At 37.9% G+C, this 18,126-nt stretch overlaps 1 protein-coding gene across 1 annotated transcript in view; it reads right to left on the reverse strand.

The window, feature by feature from the left end:
• Window positions 1-443: 443 nt before the first annotated feature.
• Window positions 444-18,126, reverse strand: part of LOC103463403 (adenylate cyclase type 1-like) — a 48,044-nt gene continuing 30,361 nt past the window's right edge. Inside the window, exons 10-20 of the mRNA XM_008406721.2 lie at window positions 17,293-17,390; window positions 17,112-17,196; window positions 16,746-16,835; window positions 15,227-15,501; window positions 14,837-14,963; window positions 13,707-13,823; window positions 9,418-9,564; window positions 8,903-9,001; window positions 8,101-8,215; window positions 6,433-6,557; window positions 444-3,313 (exon numbers count right to left, since the gene is read on the reverse strand). Of these exons, the coding sequence (XP_008404943.1) occupies window positions 2,987-3,313; window positions 6,433-6,557; window positions 8,101-8,215; window positions 8,903-9,001; window positions 9,418-9,564; window positions 13,707-13,823; window positions 14,837-14,963; window positions 15,227-15,501; window positions 16,746-16,835; window positions 17,112-17,196; window positions 17,293-17,390 (1,605 nt within the window). The 3' untranslated portion in view covers window positions 444-2,986. The remainder of the gene's footprint in view (window positions 3,314-6,432; window positions 6,558-8,100; window positions 8,216-8,902; window positions 9,002-9,417; window positions 9,565-13,706; window positions 13,824-14,836; window positions 14,964-15,226; window positions 15,502-16,745; window positions 16,836-17,111; window positions 17,197-17,292; window positions 17,391-18,126) is intronic.

Raw genomic sequence — 18,126 nt, forward strand, 5'->3', positions numbered from 1 at the left:
GTACAAAGCATACCAAAGTCCTGGCAGAAAAGCACAAGGCACTACCTCTCCGCCACTGTACTCGACACTTGGAATGCATTGTTATAGGGCATTAAATTGAAATAAATACACAGAGACCGTTATTGTGGGTCTCTTTGCTTCTGCATTAGTTTTCACCTTCTATGCTCTGGCAGTGTCTTCGCAGGTTTGCAGTTGTGCCGTTCCCTTTGAATTTTACGTGATGGACTGAGCAGTGATCTATAAGATATTCAATGCTTGGTTTGTTGTTTTCTAGCCAAGAACTGCTTAAACCTCTCCTCCAGGCCTGCCTGCTATGTTTATTCACTAATGTCCACTTACAAACGTCTGGGTTTTTCACAGAACAGCTGTTTTTAAACTGAGATCAAAATACACAATGGTGGACTGTATTTACTAACAATATGACTTCATAAGAAAAATAGGGCTGATGCACCCACACTTGAATTTTTATTACTCATATAACATTTCAAAAAACCTTTATGCCTTTCATTTCAGCGTAACAAAATGTTGCAAGTTCAGAGGTTGTGAATTTTTATTTTTTTTTACAATAATACCATCCATTCATGCCAGCCAGTCATTATATTTGCATTATCACTGTGAAAGCAACATCGAGCGGACACTGACCTCCGTGTTTACCTTACATCGGCTACTTGTTTTTTTTCTGACTTTACGTAAGGCTGAACAATGTTCGATAGCCTCTCTGTGGGTAAAAATGAGCACAGGTGTGTTCGTACTGCAGGAGACAACAACCCTGCTGGCTTTATTTTTATAATACGTCAATAATCTCGCAGTGCAAACACTTAGTATAAAATATCATCTTTAACAAAATGTACATTCACATAAAACATTTCCATAAATACATCTTCAACAAAAGGAACCTGACAAATATCAAATAATTTAGAATATATCTCAGAAATAGACAATATCAGCAGGTAATACCTACATATAACAACTAAAACCCGTATCATACAGTATGAAAATATCCAATTTACAGGAAAAATATTATGCACACATAATTTCCAATAACTTTCCATCAACATTTTTAAAGCAACTTTATAAAAATCCTCATTTCAAAGCTCAAAGAAAGCATCTGAGATACTAGATATTTAATCTATGTTAAAGATAAGTACAACACCTTTGTCATTTAAATGCTCCAAAATTGACACTTGCCATTGTTTTTAGTTTAAAAAAAAACTGTCCAGGAACATTAAAAATAGTAAAAATACAGGCATTCAACACAAAAAAAAAAGATCCCACGAGAACCGTAGCCACACGCATTCAGTTGTGCTACAGCTCGACACGAAAAGTTTGATATGTTTATGAAAATAGGTTGGCACGTTTGAAAGAAACAGCTACCTGTTTTAAAACAGCAAAAGCAGGGAGGAGGTTCAGAAGGAGGAGGAACCCCCTCGTTCCCCCCGCCATTCAAAACCGATCTGCTTCGGCCCTGGTGTCCATCTATCCTGAAATAGATCCTCATTAAGATTCACACACCAAGCTTATAAAGAAGAAGTGTCAAAAAAGCACCTTACATTCAAGAGGAACCGCTACTGTTAGCGCATGCATGAGGACGACATTAAAAAAAGAGCCTCCGCGTGTGTGCTGCTTGGCCTGCATCCGTGTTTCATCAAAGCATGCATGTATGAGCCGCAGGCTTGCAGGCATTGCATGCAAAAACTGATTACAGGAGAGTTAATGGCTGTGGTAAGCCGTACTGTGAGTGCTATACTATAAAATAAATCATCTGGGTTTGCATGACGAAGCCAGAACCAGAGGTTTGGGTGTCTCCTCATAAACGCACACATTTTCTTTTCTCAACCGAGACGGTTTTGAGTTGAATAAAAATAGCAGAATAGAACATTTTAACAGGAGTATAAATGTCTTCATAAACAGAAAAAAAGGTTTTCTTTAAAAAAATTTTTTAAAAAAAGAAAAAATTCAGAGAGAAAGAGGGAATCACACCAAACTGAAACAAAAGTTCTCTAAGTCATGCTTCAACTCCACAGAGATAAAGACCAGTGTGGCTAGCTATGCACACTCTATTAGCTACAAACACTATCAGGTCAACTTAGGACCCAGCAGGCTACAGCATGCAAAGAGTGAACGCGCTGAGATAAGAGACAAACTGCTTTATTGCTACACTTTGACGAGGAAGAGTCTGGAAGTCAAGCATCACAGGGAAACGGACGGCAAACGCGACTGAAATGCAGCAGTGGCATCATGCACTTAGAGAAATTTTCTTTAAAAAAAAAAGTTACGTGTGCCGTCAGAGGGTTTTAGTAAGGTGAACGGCATCCCCGACCCGTAACTGCCTTAAGGCAATGCCTTGTCTTGTTTTTTGTTAGTTTATTTATTTATTTTTTTTGGCAAGATTATTCCATTACCTGCCTGCACTGATCAAACATTTGGCTTTAAAAATACTCTGACAGCAATAACCCTGTTAACAATTCATCTTCACTCAGCTTCAAAAACCCAGAAATCAACTAAAAGGCAACAAAAACGAGCCATAGACATTTGTAAGAACTGACTGCTAAGGCAACAGCACTGATGTCTTATGTACACTCTAATAAAATGGTCAGTTTAAAGGAATTCCCAGGTGTTGGTTGTTGTGAGAGGCTTGCATGCTACACCGTCAGTTGTGGTAAAAGGTTTTGGCAGATCCCAGAGACTTCCTTGGCCTTGGGTTGATGATGAAGCAACGTGGCTAAAGCATCCCCCCACATCCTGATTGAGACAACCTGCTTGAACGGGGAGGGGAGAGTCCAATCGAGGCGTCAGACCGTCCCACGGAAAAACCAGACTTGAGTCCAGGCCTCCTGCTGAAGAATCAGCATCCGTTGCCTTCCTGTGCTCCAGAAACACAACAACAAAGAGCGGAGACGAGCTTTTCTCTGCTACAGCGATTCTTTAACCCACCTCCATTCTTATTTTTTTTTTGTTTCCCAAATTCTCTGTGGGAGTGCATGCATCACACCATTGCTGCAGAAGCAGATGGCAGGTATCTGGTGGTGCTGGTGGAGGTGGTTGGTTTGGGCACGCCCGGGCTCGGGGTCCTGCTGTTGGAGTAGCTGGTCACTGTGGGTGCGGGGCTTAGCCTGGTGCAAACACTGCCATGGGTGAAGGCGCTCGACCGGCGCTCGCTGTTAATGTGCTGCAGGCTCTGAGAGGGCCTGCTCCCTTTCCTGCGGCCCTCCAAAAAGTATGTCAGCATCTGGCCCTTGCCCTTCACACTGACCTGACCACGACACACAAAGTTGTAGTAGTCGGTAATGAGGCGGTAGACGTCCTCTGTCACCTGGAGGGACAAAAAAGAGGACTAATATTAGTTGGAACCAGCATTTTAAATAGTTAAATGTTCATCTACATTGCCTATTAAATACACGGTAACATAACATTATTACTACCTGCCTAATACTGTGTTGTCCTCCTTTTGTCATCAGAACAGCCCTGATCGGAGGACCCATAGATGAGACTGGATCCATTAATAATGTTTTTTTAAGTGTCTTATCCAGCCATGTATATATGTATGTAATCACATAAACGTAATGCTATTTCAGATTTTTTACAATTTTTATTACAATAAACATTCTTTTCATTTTACTCTATGCCCAAAACCATGAGACTTTGGCATATAAGCCTTACAAATGAGTTGATGTTAATGGCTCTATTCTGAAAGTGTCCTCAAGAAAGTCATTTGTGCTTTAAAAAAAAAACAACAAGAAAATGGGACAAAAGCTTTTTTCCAAAATGTACTTATTTTTGTTGATCTTTTCAGTTAGCTGATTTTATACAAACCCACATTTATTTATTTAAAAAGTTTTTAAGGGGCCTAATGGAATATTCTAAATTTAAATGTTATGTTTTCATTAGACGTAAATGGAAAATTATTATAATTAACAGAAATAAAGGCTTTCAGACATTCATCTGTGCATACTTAACCTGCATATTTCACTTAGTGATAAAGTTCCTACCATAAATTGGATTTTCAATGATAATCAAATTATTTTAATGTGCCTATATATGTATATATTATATACATTCAGTGGCAGACTGTCAGGGCTGCAAAAACAGGCCCTGTGCAAAAACACATTATTTTTCAAAAATTCATATTTCATATATAATGAAATAAGAAATAAAGTCTCAAAACTAAAACATTTTCTATACATTGTTTTCAGTTTTTGACAATTATAAAGACTGTTAAAAATGCACAAATCAAATTCTGCCCATCCTGTTCAAGGTCAACAATCTGAAAAACTGTCCAAAGCATGAACAGAATGGATACATTTAGTTTAATAAAGCCTTCAGAAAACTATTGATAAAAAACAAGCCATTTAAAGGATTACAAGAAAGTCTGGCTGCTTAGAAACAAAATATAGGTTTGTGTATGAAACTGCACCAATATTTTATGTCAACACTGAAAATAATACATACCAAAACAATTATCTCGAAAATTCCACCAAAACACCAAACAAACACTACACAGAAGGTTCACTAGTTAATAACAACTTTCCTAGAGCTACGGCTGGTCGCTAAAGCAAAAGCATGACTACTGCTTCTTAAAAAAACACTTAAGATTAGGTGAAAACATCACAGGGTGCATGCGGGAATTAGCAACACAACAGAGGCCCTTTTCAGAAATCCACTTGTTTTTACAAATCTGATGACGTCTGTGTGACTACTAAGAAAGCTGCATGGTGCTCTGCCTAAACAATCTCAACAACATGTTTAATGAGGGAAAACAAACTGTTTACATCTACACTTTGCCATTGCAGACAGAGTAGCTGTTGCTTGTAGAGTGATACTTGTTTTTTTGGACAGCTCCAACAGGTTATACAAATAGAGGCCTTGCAGGTCTTTGTTTGCAGAGATGAAAGAAAATCCTTCACAGGAAACAGTAAATCTCTATGATTTTTGTAATAATCTTAAGCACAGAGAAGAGAAATGTTTATATCCTGTCCAAGATTCATGTGTGTTATGTAACAGCAATGCTTTAAAACCAGTAAATTATTATTAATAAACTTATTAATTCCGCACAATGAATCATTTTTTCACTCCCTCTTACATGGTTTCTTTTATCGGAAATGTATCACTATGCAGGTGTGGAACAACCTAGTAAAATTCTTCAGTTTGTCTTCCATTGTTGCACAGTCTTAGACCATTTATAAACTACAAATAAGTACAATTTCTGGTTTGTTCATGCTGATGTTGGCTCTATCTGAGTTGTTTGTGCAATTCATACTAAATTAAATGTGTTGGGACGATTTGTTGAAGTGCTCATCATCAGTGACCTCAGAATTATCTCATGTTTAGAGGAAAGATAAATAAAGATAACAGAGGGCAATTATTAGCCAGTTATAAAGAGGTCATTTTGAGTTTTAGTGAAACTTAAAACACACTAAATCAGAAGTGCTTGCATGCGATATTTGGTTGGTTACTACATCTCACATCTGCTGCATAGCAATGACAGATTTGTCCAGTTGGATGGCCTCAACATTCCTCACTGCACACACCTGATGGATGTTTTTAGTGACCGAGATGCAAAAACTGCTGGAAGAAAATCGTAGAAACGTTGTGTAACAGTAAAGAAAGAAAAGCACCTGATGAATTTGTATTAAGGTAAGGTAATTTTATTTATATAGCACATTTTCAGCAAAAAAGGCAATTCAAAGTGCTTTACATGAGCTAACTATAATCAATATCATTGTTGTATTTTGCCTGTTTACTGATAGGGTGCATTTACCATCTTAAACCACCTTTGATAAAAAAAAAAGGCCTGGTGGTGTGATTTTTTTGTGTGCTAAAATATAAATATAAAAACATATATAATTTTTTTATTTAAAAGTTTTAAAGCTTAGGCTGCACAGTGGCGCAGTTGGTAGAGCTGTTGCCTTGCAGCAAGAAGGTTCTGGGTTCGATTCCCGGCCCCGGTCTTTCTGCATGGAGTTTGCATGTTCTCCCTGTGCATGCGTGGGTTTTCTCCAGGTACTCCGGCTTCCTCCCACAGTCCAAAAACATGACTGTTAGGTTAATTGGCCTCTCCAAATTGCCCCTAGGTGTGAGTGTGTGTGCATGGTTGTTTGTCCTGTGTGTCTCTGTGTTGCCCTGCGACAGACTGGCAACCTGTCCAGGGTGACCCCGCCTCTCGCCCGGTACGCTAGCTGGAGATAGGCACCAGCAACCCTCTCGACCCCACTAAGGGACAAGGGTGTAAGAAAATGAATGGATGGATGGATGGAGTTTTAAAGCTTTATATGATAAACAACTTTTGTCATAGAAAAATCAATTAAAAATCATGGATTCATCTCTGATGCTTATCTTTTTTAGGAAAGCATCAAGTTAGTCCAAGTAATTTTCTGCAGGCCCAGTGTAGCATGTTGCAGTTAAAATGCTGCAGCAGTAGTTTAAGTCTCATACCTGTATTTTTCCTTGGACTCCCGTACTGTCCATCCTGCTGGCTACGTTGACTGTGTTTCCCCAGATGTCGTACTGAGGCCTCCGGGCTCCAATAACTCCTGCCACCACAGGGCCAACGTTGATTCCTGGTGTAGACATAGTGAACAAAGCCCCCATAATCACATACAAACTTAATGTTATTTCAGTTTTTTTTTTTTTTTTTACCATGTGACTTTGATGTATAAGCCTTATAAATGAGTTGATCTTAATGGATCTACAGTTCTGGAAATGCCCTCCAAGAAAATAATCTGTGCTTATTTTTTTAAAAGAAAATCTGACAAAAGTTTTTCCAAAATTAACTTTTTTTTTTTTTTACTTATACAATTAAAAATAATAAATGTTCCCCCTGTAATCAGTACCTGGAAGTTAAGTGAAATTTACAGCAGGTTGCAAATCTAATTTATTGAAAGTCCAACATTAAGGCACCACCTCTAGTAAGCAAAATCAACACACACAAAATCAACTTTTTTCCATGGCCACCCCAGTCCCAAGACCAGAAGCCAATATAAAACCTGTAGAGTAAGGTAAAGGGAAGAGAGCATATGAGGCTGATACTGCCACAATGGTTAAATACCCAAGTCCTTGTACACTCCAACTTTAGGAAATATGACACAGAAATAAGAGTAGCTTGAAGGTAAACTGTGTTTTTTTTTCTTCAAAGTTTTAACAGCAGAGGTGTCAGTAACAACCAAATTAGCAAAAACATGTGGCAGCTTTAATTCACAATCAATAAATGTGATAGAAAAGATCCGGCTTTTCTAGATCTTTCACAGAGAGATTATGCATCTTTACCACAGGTGTCGGTGAGTGTGGAGGGAGCTGTATGTAGAGAAAGGGGTCTCACACTGCATTCCTCCGTTAATGAGCTAACAATGGAGCCAGATGTGCTGCAGCAGAGCAACACCTATTAGTTACAGGACTCTGGCCTTCAAAGAATGCAGATTGAGACCACTAGTCTAGAGTGAGTAAATGTTAAAATCCCATGAGTTGTCAAAGTATCCTCTTGAAAAGCCACCTCCTGATTTTTAATTAAAGGCCGCTTACCCTCAGAAGAAACAACTTTTTTTTTTTTTATAAATGTGGTATCACTTAAAACAAAAGCTCAAAGGTGATGCTAGTTTGTTCCAAAAGAGTCATGGATGAAAACTTTCCAATCTGACATTTAGTAGTGCTTCATAAAAGTCTTCCTCCCTAATGGACCCAGTAAAGGTACACGCCATGATCCACTCTATTTACAGTTTTCGGATGGAAAGCATGAAATATGTTTCTTCCAACTAGAACACTGTGGTGTCATGTCGTAACAAATGAAGGGAAGTGTTTTTTCTTGGTTCATGTTAATGCCAGAAACATGAAGTTTGTTCAACTGCCAACTAAACTAAGCAAATAAAACAGCCTGACTCGGCAGACAGGATAGCTCTATGTACACCAGCGTATACTGGGATTAAACAAAACTCTCCACAGGATACGGAACACAATGGACCCAAGAACTTCAGCTGACAGGCTTCCTGGAGGTGATGCTCTGTTTTGTGATGTATTTTCCTGGCAAATTTACTGGAATGGGCCTCCCCCAAGGTTAAAAGGTCTTTAATGTTTGGACCACTCAGAGAGAGAGTCTGGCTCTTTACTCACCTACTCTCAGGACAAAGTCATTGTAGGACTGGTAGTTGATGGCATCCAGAACATCAAACATCTCAATGGCAAAGTCTGACACTGTGCATAAGTGTGAGGTGATGGACTTTTTAGTCTAAAACAAACAAACAAACAAGCAAAAAAACACAAGTGAAAAGGACAAATTAGTGTGAAACATGAAAAGAAAATACATAAAAAAAGTCTATGTTCAGCAGAACTTGTCTTTAAAAATAACCAAACAGACTTAAAGAATCTGACAGAAGAGTCATCTTTCAGCTGGTACTATAAGTGAAATATTACGTCTAACTTTTATTCACTGATTTTGTAAAGCCTGAAACTGATTTTAGCTGATTGAGATTTCTGCTTAAGAACATAACAACTGAGCAAAATAAATAAAATGAGATGTTATCTCAGTATTGGATTTTGCTGTACAACTGCATTAAGAATGTATATCAACCTCCTTTTATGTAATACTAACTGGATTAGTTGTGTAAAAATTCAGAAATGCTACAACAGAGCACCCTCCAAACAGCAACTATAGCTTGAGATTCCTTTAATCTCTGCAGGCATTTCAGAAAGGTCTCCTTTGTCTGTCATCTTTAGCTTAGGTTAAGAAAGCTACAGGAATGAGGAATGTACTAATGCCACAGAGATCAGCAATCCCTCACTTTTTACGTGCTGGTGCTATTAACAAACAAGGCACCTGAAACACATTGGATCTCTACATAATGAAGTCAGATACTGTGCTAACATTCACAGACACAAAATCTAATCCTGATCTAAATACAAATACCACGAGTACCTTGGAAGCAGTCGTAGGAACCAGCCCCACGGCAGCCATGTATGTGCTGCCAATAGTCTTGATTTTCTCAATATCCCTGTAGCACTCTTTGTCCATGAGCTGCAAAAGGTATTAAAAATGGTAAGAAACACTCCCATAAAACTTTTTCTTTTTTAATTTGCAAATTATCAGTGCATTTATGTACTGCAGCTAGAATATCTGGAGCATGTTTTGTAAATGAGTGCTTCGTGTTGCTGATTACAGATCCAACCAGGCCAAAAGTCATCTGCAAGTAATTTGTTACATTGAAGAACTTTCCCAACCATAACCAAAGCTCGGCATATTACATCAGTAAACATGGTATTTCTATAAACCTCACTCCAGCCCACAATCTCATTTTTAAAAGATGACGCTCTATATGTCACCCTGCAGCAAGAAGGGGACTCGTGGACCTGAGATCTGCAATGTGGAAAAAACATCTAAAAACAGATGATTTATAGTACAGATGGGCGAATGGAACGAATCGTTCTACCAACCTCGTCGAAGTCCGCAATGATCTCATTGAGCAGCCTCAAACACTCGACTCCCATGTTGTTCCCATCCAGCTCGATGTAGAAGTCATTGAAGTTGGCAATAGAGGCAAACAGAACACCAACTTGAGCGTAGGACTGATAGTAAAGATCCTAAAGGGGTGATAGAGAAATGCTGTATTTGTATATATATATATATTTTTAATTCATTATATTTCATAAAGTTGTTTGTGTATTTGTGTGTTTGTGATACAATATGACTTAGTGTATCAGTGACACTAAGTCACAGATAGTATAAGGAAAGCTTTGAAATTTTCTTATAAAATAGTTTTTTCCTTTTACCTGTTTGTTCTTAAAGTTCAAAAAGTACCTACCAGTATTTCTTTACTGCTAGTTTATTTGCCACATACAATCTCTTTTGACTGTATGTGGCAGGTGCTCTTTATAAAAAGAGCACCCTAGTGCTCTTTTTATAAAGCTTCTTCAGACCACCTGGATGTATTGCATGGTGCATGATATGTAATCTGAGTTTCTCTTTCAGCTGCTCAAAAAGAAATATGAAATTATGCAAAAATGGAGCAAAATCGCCAAATGGAAGTAGAACCCTCATCAGGGCTGACGATGACAATGCCGAAATGTCCGCAGGCAGAAGCAGAAGCGTCACACAGTGAGAATACTTTCTGTAACCACACTGTTAGTGGCCTGGAACCTTAAGTCCCACAGTGCCGTGCCGTCGATGGCTGAACTTTAGCCTAGAGGAAACAGAGGAAGTCTTTCTGAACGCTGCATCTCTGTGGGGGTCAGCTGGAAACAAACTTCCTTGCTGATCCACATCGTCTGATGCATTACCCCGCTGATTGTTGGAAGGATAAACTACTGTTTTGTTCCTATTTTTGCTTGTGAATTCCAAAACCCATAAATGTGAATGTGCTGTTTCCAAAAGCTGTTACAAATAACTATTTAAATGCATGAGTAATATTCCCTTACAGATGCTAAAAATATCCCCATGTGGATTTTTGTGCTGTTTAGAACTCTGCAGGCATGACGTGGATGCATTGATTTTTTTCACTGCTTTGTGCAGATTTCAAAAACTAAATAACTAAAGGTGAATCTTTATCTTGAGTCACTTCAAGTCTTTTATGCACTTAAAATGTCTGGCTGTGGGTTGTGTCTGGGAAAAGAATGTAGATGTACTGACTTTTTATTTCTATTAAGTCTTTGTAGTTCCCATTAGCTCTTTTTAAAAATCAGAATGTAGTAGTTATTCTGCTTTACTGCACATCATTTCCCTGCTGTTTCCTCTGATTTATTTTAGTAATTGCTAAAGGCCCAAGATGAACATGTCCAAAAGCTCAATTTTCTTTAATGCATTTACTACTTTCATGACTTAAGCTTTTTAATTTAAACACCACATATAAATTCAGCTCACGCTCTGTTACTTGTTAAAACGATGAGGAGATAATTAAGAAATAGCAGACACCTGTCCACTTTTTTCAGCTGCTGCGAAACAGAACTGCATACTAAATACCTTTAGGTATTTTTTTTCTTTAAATTCCACATAAAATAACCTTAAATAAGTTTAGCTTAAAGTTTATACTTAATAACCCTTGTGCGTGCAAGGACAGAGACAAACATAAAGGACTGTGGCAAATGTTACAAGTTTCACATGTGTGGCTTCGGTTGGACCCCATTTCTAGACACAAGGCTTAAATGTTTCAGATTAAGTTTTTAAATGAGACAAATATAACAAAGGTGAACACAAAATGCAGATTTCAAAGTATTATTTTGTTCAAGTTTTCCCTCATCAGTCCACATAATGTTTTCCTAAATGTGTTGCAAAAAGCATCAAGATACTTTTTTTTGTTTGTTTGTTTTTTGCTTTTTTGGGGGGTTGAGCTGTAGTTTTGTCCTTAGAACTCTCCCAAAAGTGTCACTTTTTATTTTTCTCTTTCTTATCGTTGAATCATAAACACTGACTTTAACTGAGGCATGTCAGGCCTGCGGTGCCTTACTGTTTAGTAACCCTCTTAGATTAGTTTTTGATGTTCTCTTGGAGTAACTTTGGTATTCACTCCTGGGCAGTGGTGGGAAGTAACGAAGTACAAGTACTTCGTTACTGTACTTAAGTACAATTTTCGTGTATCTGTACTTTACTTAAGTAGATTTAATAATGGATACTTTCTACTTTTACTCCACTACATTTTACAGTAAGTATCTGTACTTTCTACTTTACTACATTTCTACAAAAGTGTCGCGTTACTCGTTACATCCAAGTCGCATTGCTCTTTTTTTACGTTAAAAAGAAAGGTGGCGCCGTAAAATCCGAGCAATAATGTGACTTAGTGTCTGTTGTCACCCATCGCCTCCACCTTTACTCGCACGCGGAGCTCCAAGACATGCGCAGTGGTTTCCTCTGAGCGGGAGGCGATGTCTGTCTAATCGTCAGTAATATAATAGCGCTGCATAAATCGATATGGCGACACGTAAAATCAGCAGCGCTTCGTTTTCACAGACGGTGGGACTTCGTCCAACTTTTAGCGTCACTTGGAAGGAAAGTTTAAAGAAAGGTAAGCTCCGTGGACGTGTTGCTAGCAAAGCTAGCTGTACTGAGACACATGTTGCATCTGCRWKRAAAAAAAGTTGTCACTCATGCGCTGAATTATTGTGTGGAGGTATTGACTGAGGTGTCACATATATGGGACAACGCTGGTACCAAAGTGCAATATAGTGGTACGATATTCAGGAATGATCCGATTCTTCTGGACTGATCTTTACTGATGAAATTAATTTCAGCTCTAAGTATTTAATATCTAGTTTTTTTTATAGGAATGTGGATCTTTCAGATCAATTTGAGAAGCAATTTTGATAGGTAAAAGTTTTTTTTTGTGTGTCACGTAGGGTGCTGGTCTTGACTTGGTCTTGGGTAGGTGGTCTTGACTACAACACTGCTACTGGCTCCTTGGTTTCCTGTCCTCTCCCACCCACCTTCTTTCCATCCCCTTTATGTTGGATTTCTTTAAAAATAAATGCCACTAGTAGCAAAAAAAGTTAAGTTCATGCTATGTTAGGACAGGAGACAAGATGTTTCCATCCCTGAAATTATGATGCATAGAATCACATATCTAAGTCTAAACTATGTTACAGAGTAAACTCAATTAAAACATGCTTTATCTGTGGCATTGTTCATTAAAATGGCACATTTCTAATGTAATAAATTTAAATACGATCGGTTCACTTAATGATATTAGCGATTAGGTAATCCATTCAGCAAGTACTTTTACTTTTAATACTTAAGTATTTTTAAAAGCCAGTACTTTTTTACTTTTGCTTAAGTACAAATGTTAATGTGATAGTTTTACTTTTACTTGAGTACATTTTTGTCTGTGTATTTGTACTTCTACTTTTATTTTTTGAGTACTTTCTCCACCACTGCTCCTGGGGAAGTTAACTACTCTCAGATATTTTCTGCATTTAGAGGTAATGTGTCTCACTGTGGTTCAGGATCTATTAACCTACTTCATGATGCAGAGAATGAGCTTATCTGCAAAATATTACTGCACTTTTGGTAGAGAAAGCTACATTTTTACATTTTTGTGGCATGGTTTATTAATTTTAATTATATTATTTATTGTTCCTGTAAAACACATTTTTATTGTTTTAGATGAACAAATATATTGAACGTTTTTGCTGTTTATTTAGGATATGCATGTGTTTTTGCTAAATGGGTGGAGGTCCTTATAAGGACAACATCCTAAACCACGGGGTGGTTGAGACAGAAACCTTTAAAGAAATCCTGCAGTTTCAAAAGCCAATAGAACATGGGTTTTATTGACTGGTAACATTATGATTCAGAACAACAGCTGAGGGCCAGCCTATTTTTGTAAACTCTACTCCGGTGCACAAACTTTATCAGGGCCTGTAACAGGATTAAACATGGCTCCGTTCGTCATCTCAGGGAAACATAAACGGGAGGAAATACCATTATTGACTATTTTCACACATTCATTGTAGAAAAAAAAGGCCACAGAGCAGCTGCTGAACCACAGTTTATAGCTGAAATGTAAGAATGTCACCTATTCTCACCTATTTTCTTTTTTTTTCTTTTTTACCTCGAAGCCACTGGGGTGAAATTCAGCTTTTTGCAAATTGTTATCATTTTTTCACTCTTTTATGTACAGAGAAAAATTCAGCTTTGGGGAATGCTGAATAGATTTAGGTTTCCTTTCTGCATTTATCATACTTTTTGTAGGGTTGTTGCTTCATTTCTTTTTACTGTAACCTTACAGATTCCTCACCATGTTCCTGGGGTTTGACATTAGGAAATGTTGAGCCACATGAGCCGGCAGCAAGTTGAACAGGATCCTCTTATTATCCAGCTTCACCTTCTCCATGTCATCCCTCTCCTCCTCTGCCTGGAATCATAACAACAGAGGAGAAGGACAGTTTTCTTCACACCGGAAATGACACTAATGGTTAAATGGTGGGGTGCTCTACATGGAATTGTAATGGCAAGTCCTTATCACTAGAGGGAGATAATGATTTGCAAACAAGACAGAGATAGAGCTTTTCTTAAAATAGCAACAGTCAGGCTTTTGTTCCACAGACAGAACACAAGAAAACTGCAGCTTTTAGGGGAATACTTACTGTGAAAAACAATCAATTGTAAGAACAATCCAAAATTGAGAAAAGTATAATGCTTTTATGAATTTGTTTTGTTTATTAATACAAATACTGCACTAGCTTTCTCATAAAGTAATCCACATTACAAAATAATCATTATCAACGAAGATATTTATGTTCCATTTTAATGTCCATTTAACTACGTCATGGTCTCTGCTGGGCTTCCTTATATAAAAAAATTTCAAACTACTTATATATAATAACAGCTTACCACACAGAAAATTAGGATCAATTGTAACATACATGCCTCAATTTAAATGATTTTTTTGTAAAATACCTTGAGATGGCATTTGTTGTTCACTTTAATGTATTTAAATATATTAAAGTGAATTTAATTTATTTATTTGAGGTGGTTTTGTCATATTTGTGTTTGGAGCGACATTGAGAAAAATTGTTCTCCTTTACGTCATTCCTGTCCTGTTCAGCTTCTTACTCTAACATTTTCTAGATTAATTCTGTTTTATATAAATCACCAGTCAGTGTAGATAGTACTCATATAGATAGAACTGAATGACAAAATCACTAAAATGTTTTCATTTTTAATGTGACCTTTCAAGAATTTCTTCTTTCTTTCTCACTTGACTTTGGGAGCCTTAAAACAACAGTGTTCAAAGTGTGGCATGATTTTTGGCCTGGGATCCAACCAAGAGTCACTGGGAGGATGCACAACCTACGATTTAATACATTTCTACCTCCAAATTTTCACAACAAGAGATGGTTTCTAAATGCCTGCATGCACTCTCACCTGAGTTGCCCAAAGATAGTCGAGCCGCAGCTTCAGATCCAGCTGCCTGGAATGAAGAGCCAGAGCTCCAGAAAACAGCAGAACAGCCAACACGGGATCATAGCCTCGGGTGTGCAGAAAGCCACCACTAAATGATGATGTAAAAACAAAAATGTCATCCACACAAAGTAAAAAATTTGACTAATTTAGAAATTGTCTAAGAAATTGCTACAGATGAGGTATTCAGGACTCTACTTAAGTGAAAATCCAGCTCATAAGAGCATTAGCTATCACATGAACTCCTGTTTGAGTTATAGTCAAACAGATATTTTACAGGAATTTAAAAAAAAATTGTTTGGATAAAATTGACATTTTGTAAACCAGCTCCAAGCTAAAGCTAGAAGGTCTAACCCCACAGCCTGGCGGTAGCCGCTGCTTTCCATGACCGCCGTGTAGGTAACAKAGAGCAGGAGGAGCAGGATGAGCTTAGGGAGCGATGAAACGCGGAGGTAAGGGACCACAGTGAGGGTCCCGGCCACACAGGACAGCAGGGCGTACGCCATGCTGGGACCAGTCTTGTCCACTGCGGTGCTGTTGGCAGGTCCGACCCCGAGGGCGTCCGCAGCGATGTCCTCCACGAAACGGGTAGAGTTCGTCTCAACTTTACCCCACGGTACACATCCCGCCTGGAAGAGATCAAACATGACCATGCAACAGCAACGTCCCAATCAGGATTCATAGGATATGAGTGCAGGTTAGTTTGAGTGATCTGAAAAGTAATCCATTACCTCATGATCATGAAGAAATGGCATGAATCGGTTCACAGTGGATCAAAATAATGTGTTTGTTTTACTGCGGTAAAACTTCCTTGTTCTCAGGTGTGTTGGGGATCAAATCCTTGTTGAAAACTTCAATGAAGGCTAAAATCAGGAAATTGAATCCATAATTGAATGGATTGAATCCCATCAGAATACATAGATCTATAATTCCCTCCAAAAACTAATGAGACAAGACGAAATCCTTCATTCTTGTGTTTCATTTTTACTATAAAAAGACAATCCAATTAGCAAAATAATATTACATAAAAGAAAACAGAAAACTGTGAGTCAAGCAAGGTTACTTTTCTAATGACTTAAGGATTGAAGTAAGCTTTTTGCAGCATTTTAAATAAATGAACACAGTAAATGCAGCAGAAAAACAAGAAGCCCCTGCTGTAGCAACACCTTAAAAGAAGGCATCCTCGGCATTTAATTGAGTGAGGAGCTGCTCTACTTTACAGTAATGGGAAAAAAAGACATCCATTCAGTTTATATATAGGGACATAATACAAATGTCTGGTTCTATCATTTATTTTCTAAACATTGTTCCCTTCATAACAGACTGAGAGGGCCATGGAACAATTTTTCCATTTCCCATTAAAAGGAACTATTTTGCCCATTTTAAATTCTTTATTAAAGTCCAGTAGATATTTATTATAAAACTAATTGTATTTCAAAAAGCTCAAAATGCCATTAACCCAGCAAGGTTCCCGGGGGCTTTTGGAACACAAATCAGGCTCAAATAACCACAGATTTTACACTGTACTTTAGACTGAGGATGATTTTGATTTGGTCAGATCCATCTGGAGTGTTTGATGCATAAAAGTTTCATTCTTAGTCCCAGATGACCAGGTGACATCCCACCTGGCCACCTACATGTGGAGGTAGTTAGTGCAGTCTAACTACCTCATTTTACAATATTTCCCTTTATGTTTGTGAATGTAAGACAAAAGACAAAAAAAAAATATTTTTAAGTACAAAACATAAAGGCCCCTCAAGTCTTCAGAGACCTGCTTACTTAATGTTTCCAGGAACATGACTGAACAAGGTGAGGCAGCATAATGGGGGCAAATAATTACAAGTATCTACTGGTGTCCAGCACACTGACTTACCACACAGGCCTGAGTAACAGAGTAGGTGAGCAGAACCAAGAAGATGCAGAGGACTGTTCGAATCTGGATGGTCAGACAGCCTGGTTGGCACTACAATCAAAGAAAAAATCTGATGGATTGACAGTAAAAACAGTCAGCAGACAAAGTACCTCTTAGTGTATTTCCATAGTATATTGGACTCACTATTTTATCTTAAAAGAAGTTAGAATATTTAGTGGAGTGGCTTATGATATGCTATATATATATTTTCATACAACAAACAATGAAACTGTAAAAGACATGAGGCCACCTCAGAATGATGATAAGCATACCACATTAAACAAAGTGCAATTAAAACAGATCGGAAGAGCGAACAGGAGGTCTTACCTGAACTCTGGTGAGATGTAGGTACATCACACAGGCCACGTGGAAACACACACACAGCACCAGCAGCAGCAACACCAAGACCCCCCTGGAAAATAAAAATAAGGATCTAAAACACATCCTAAAGTTTTCACTTAGATAAACAAAGAATATGTCAGAGTAAGTGTGTTAGGGATGTTCGTACTGTGGGATCATTAGCAGATAGATAAGGCCAAACAGGGCACCCAGGATCAGAGAGAGAACCACCGCACTGATGAAATGGTCATCATACACCTGGTTATACTGGGGAAACATAGAGACTGTAAGAAGTTGAAGATGTAAGAGCAGTATGTCACACTCCCCTCATGACAAAGAAAATACATATATGCAAGAATAAATTGGGCCAGGACTTTGACATAAGTGAGATATGCAAGTGAGCTTGCATCTATTGCAAAGAAAATGTAAAATGCTGACTGCTCATAAGTGCTTTACACAACCCCAGCTGAAAAAACAAACTTCTGCTGAAATCGTCCATTAACATTACAGAGGTTCAGTAGCACAGATTGATTGTGGTGGCTATCCCAAAGCTGACAGCTGCGACTGGTCAGTTCCACCGTCCTGTGGAACTGACCAGTAAACTTTACTGACCAGTAAACTTTACTTTACTGGTAAAGTTCAATTTTACCAGTAAATCACAAACTCAAAAGAACCTTGAAAAATTATTTCTTTTTAAAACTTATAAAGGAAACTCTAAATCAAAGTATATGTGTGTTTCCTATAGATATTGGATTTCAAATGTTTCAATCTGGCTCTGAACTTACTTTAATTAGCCGTATTTCAGTTCATTTTTAAAGCTCTGATGTTGTTAGATCTAAATTTGCCCAGCAGTGATGAAGTCCTGAGCTCTGTAAAAGAAAATGTGTTGTGTGGGAGTGAACAAAAATCATTACACTAATTTGTGTCTTTCTGTTTTCCCTGCTTAATTTATTTCATGAAGGATAACTTTTTTTTTTCAGTTCAGTTTTAATTTTGATCTACC

Source organism: Poecilia reticulata, linkage group LG4 (genome assembly GCF_000633615.1).
Source record: "Poecilia reticulata strain Guanapo linkage group LG4, Guppy_female_1.0+MT, whole genome shotgun sequence".
Taxonomy (NCBI): Eukaryota; Metazoa; Chordata; class Actinopteri; order Cyprinodontiformes; family Poeciliidae; genus Poecilia; species Poecilia reticulata.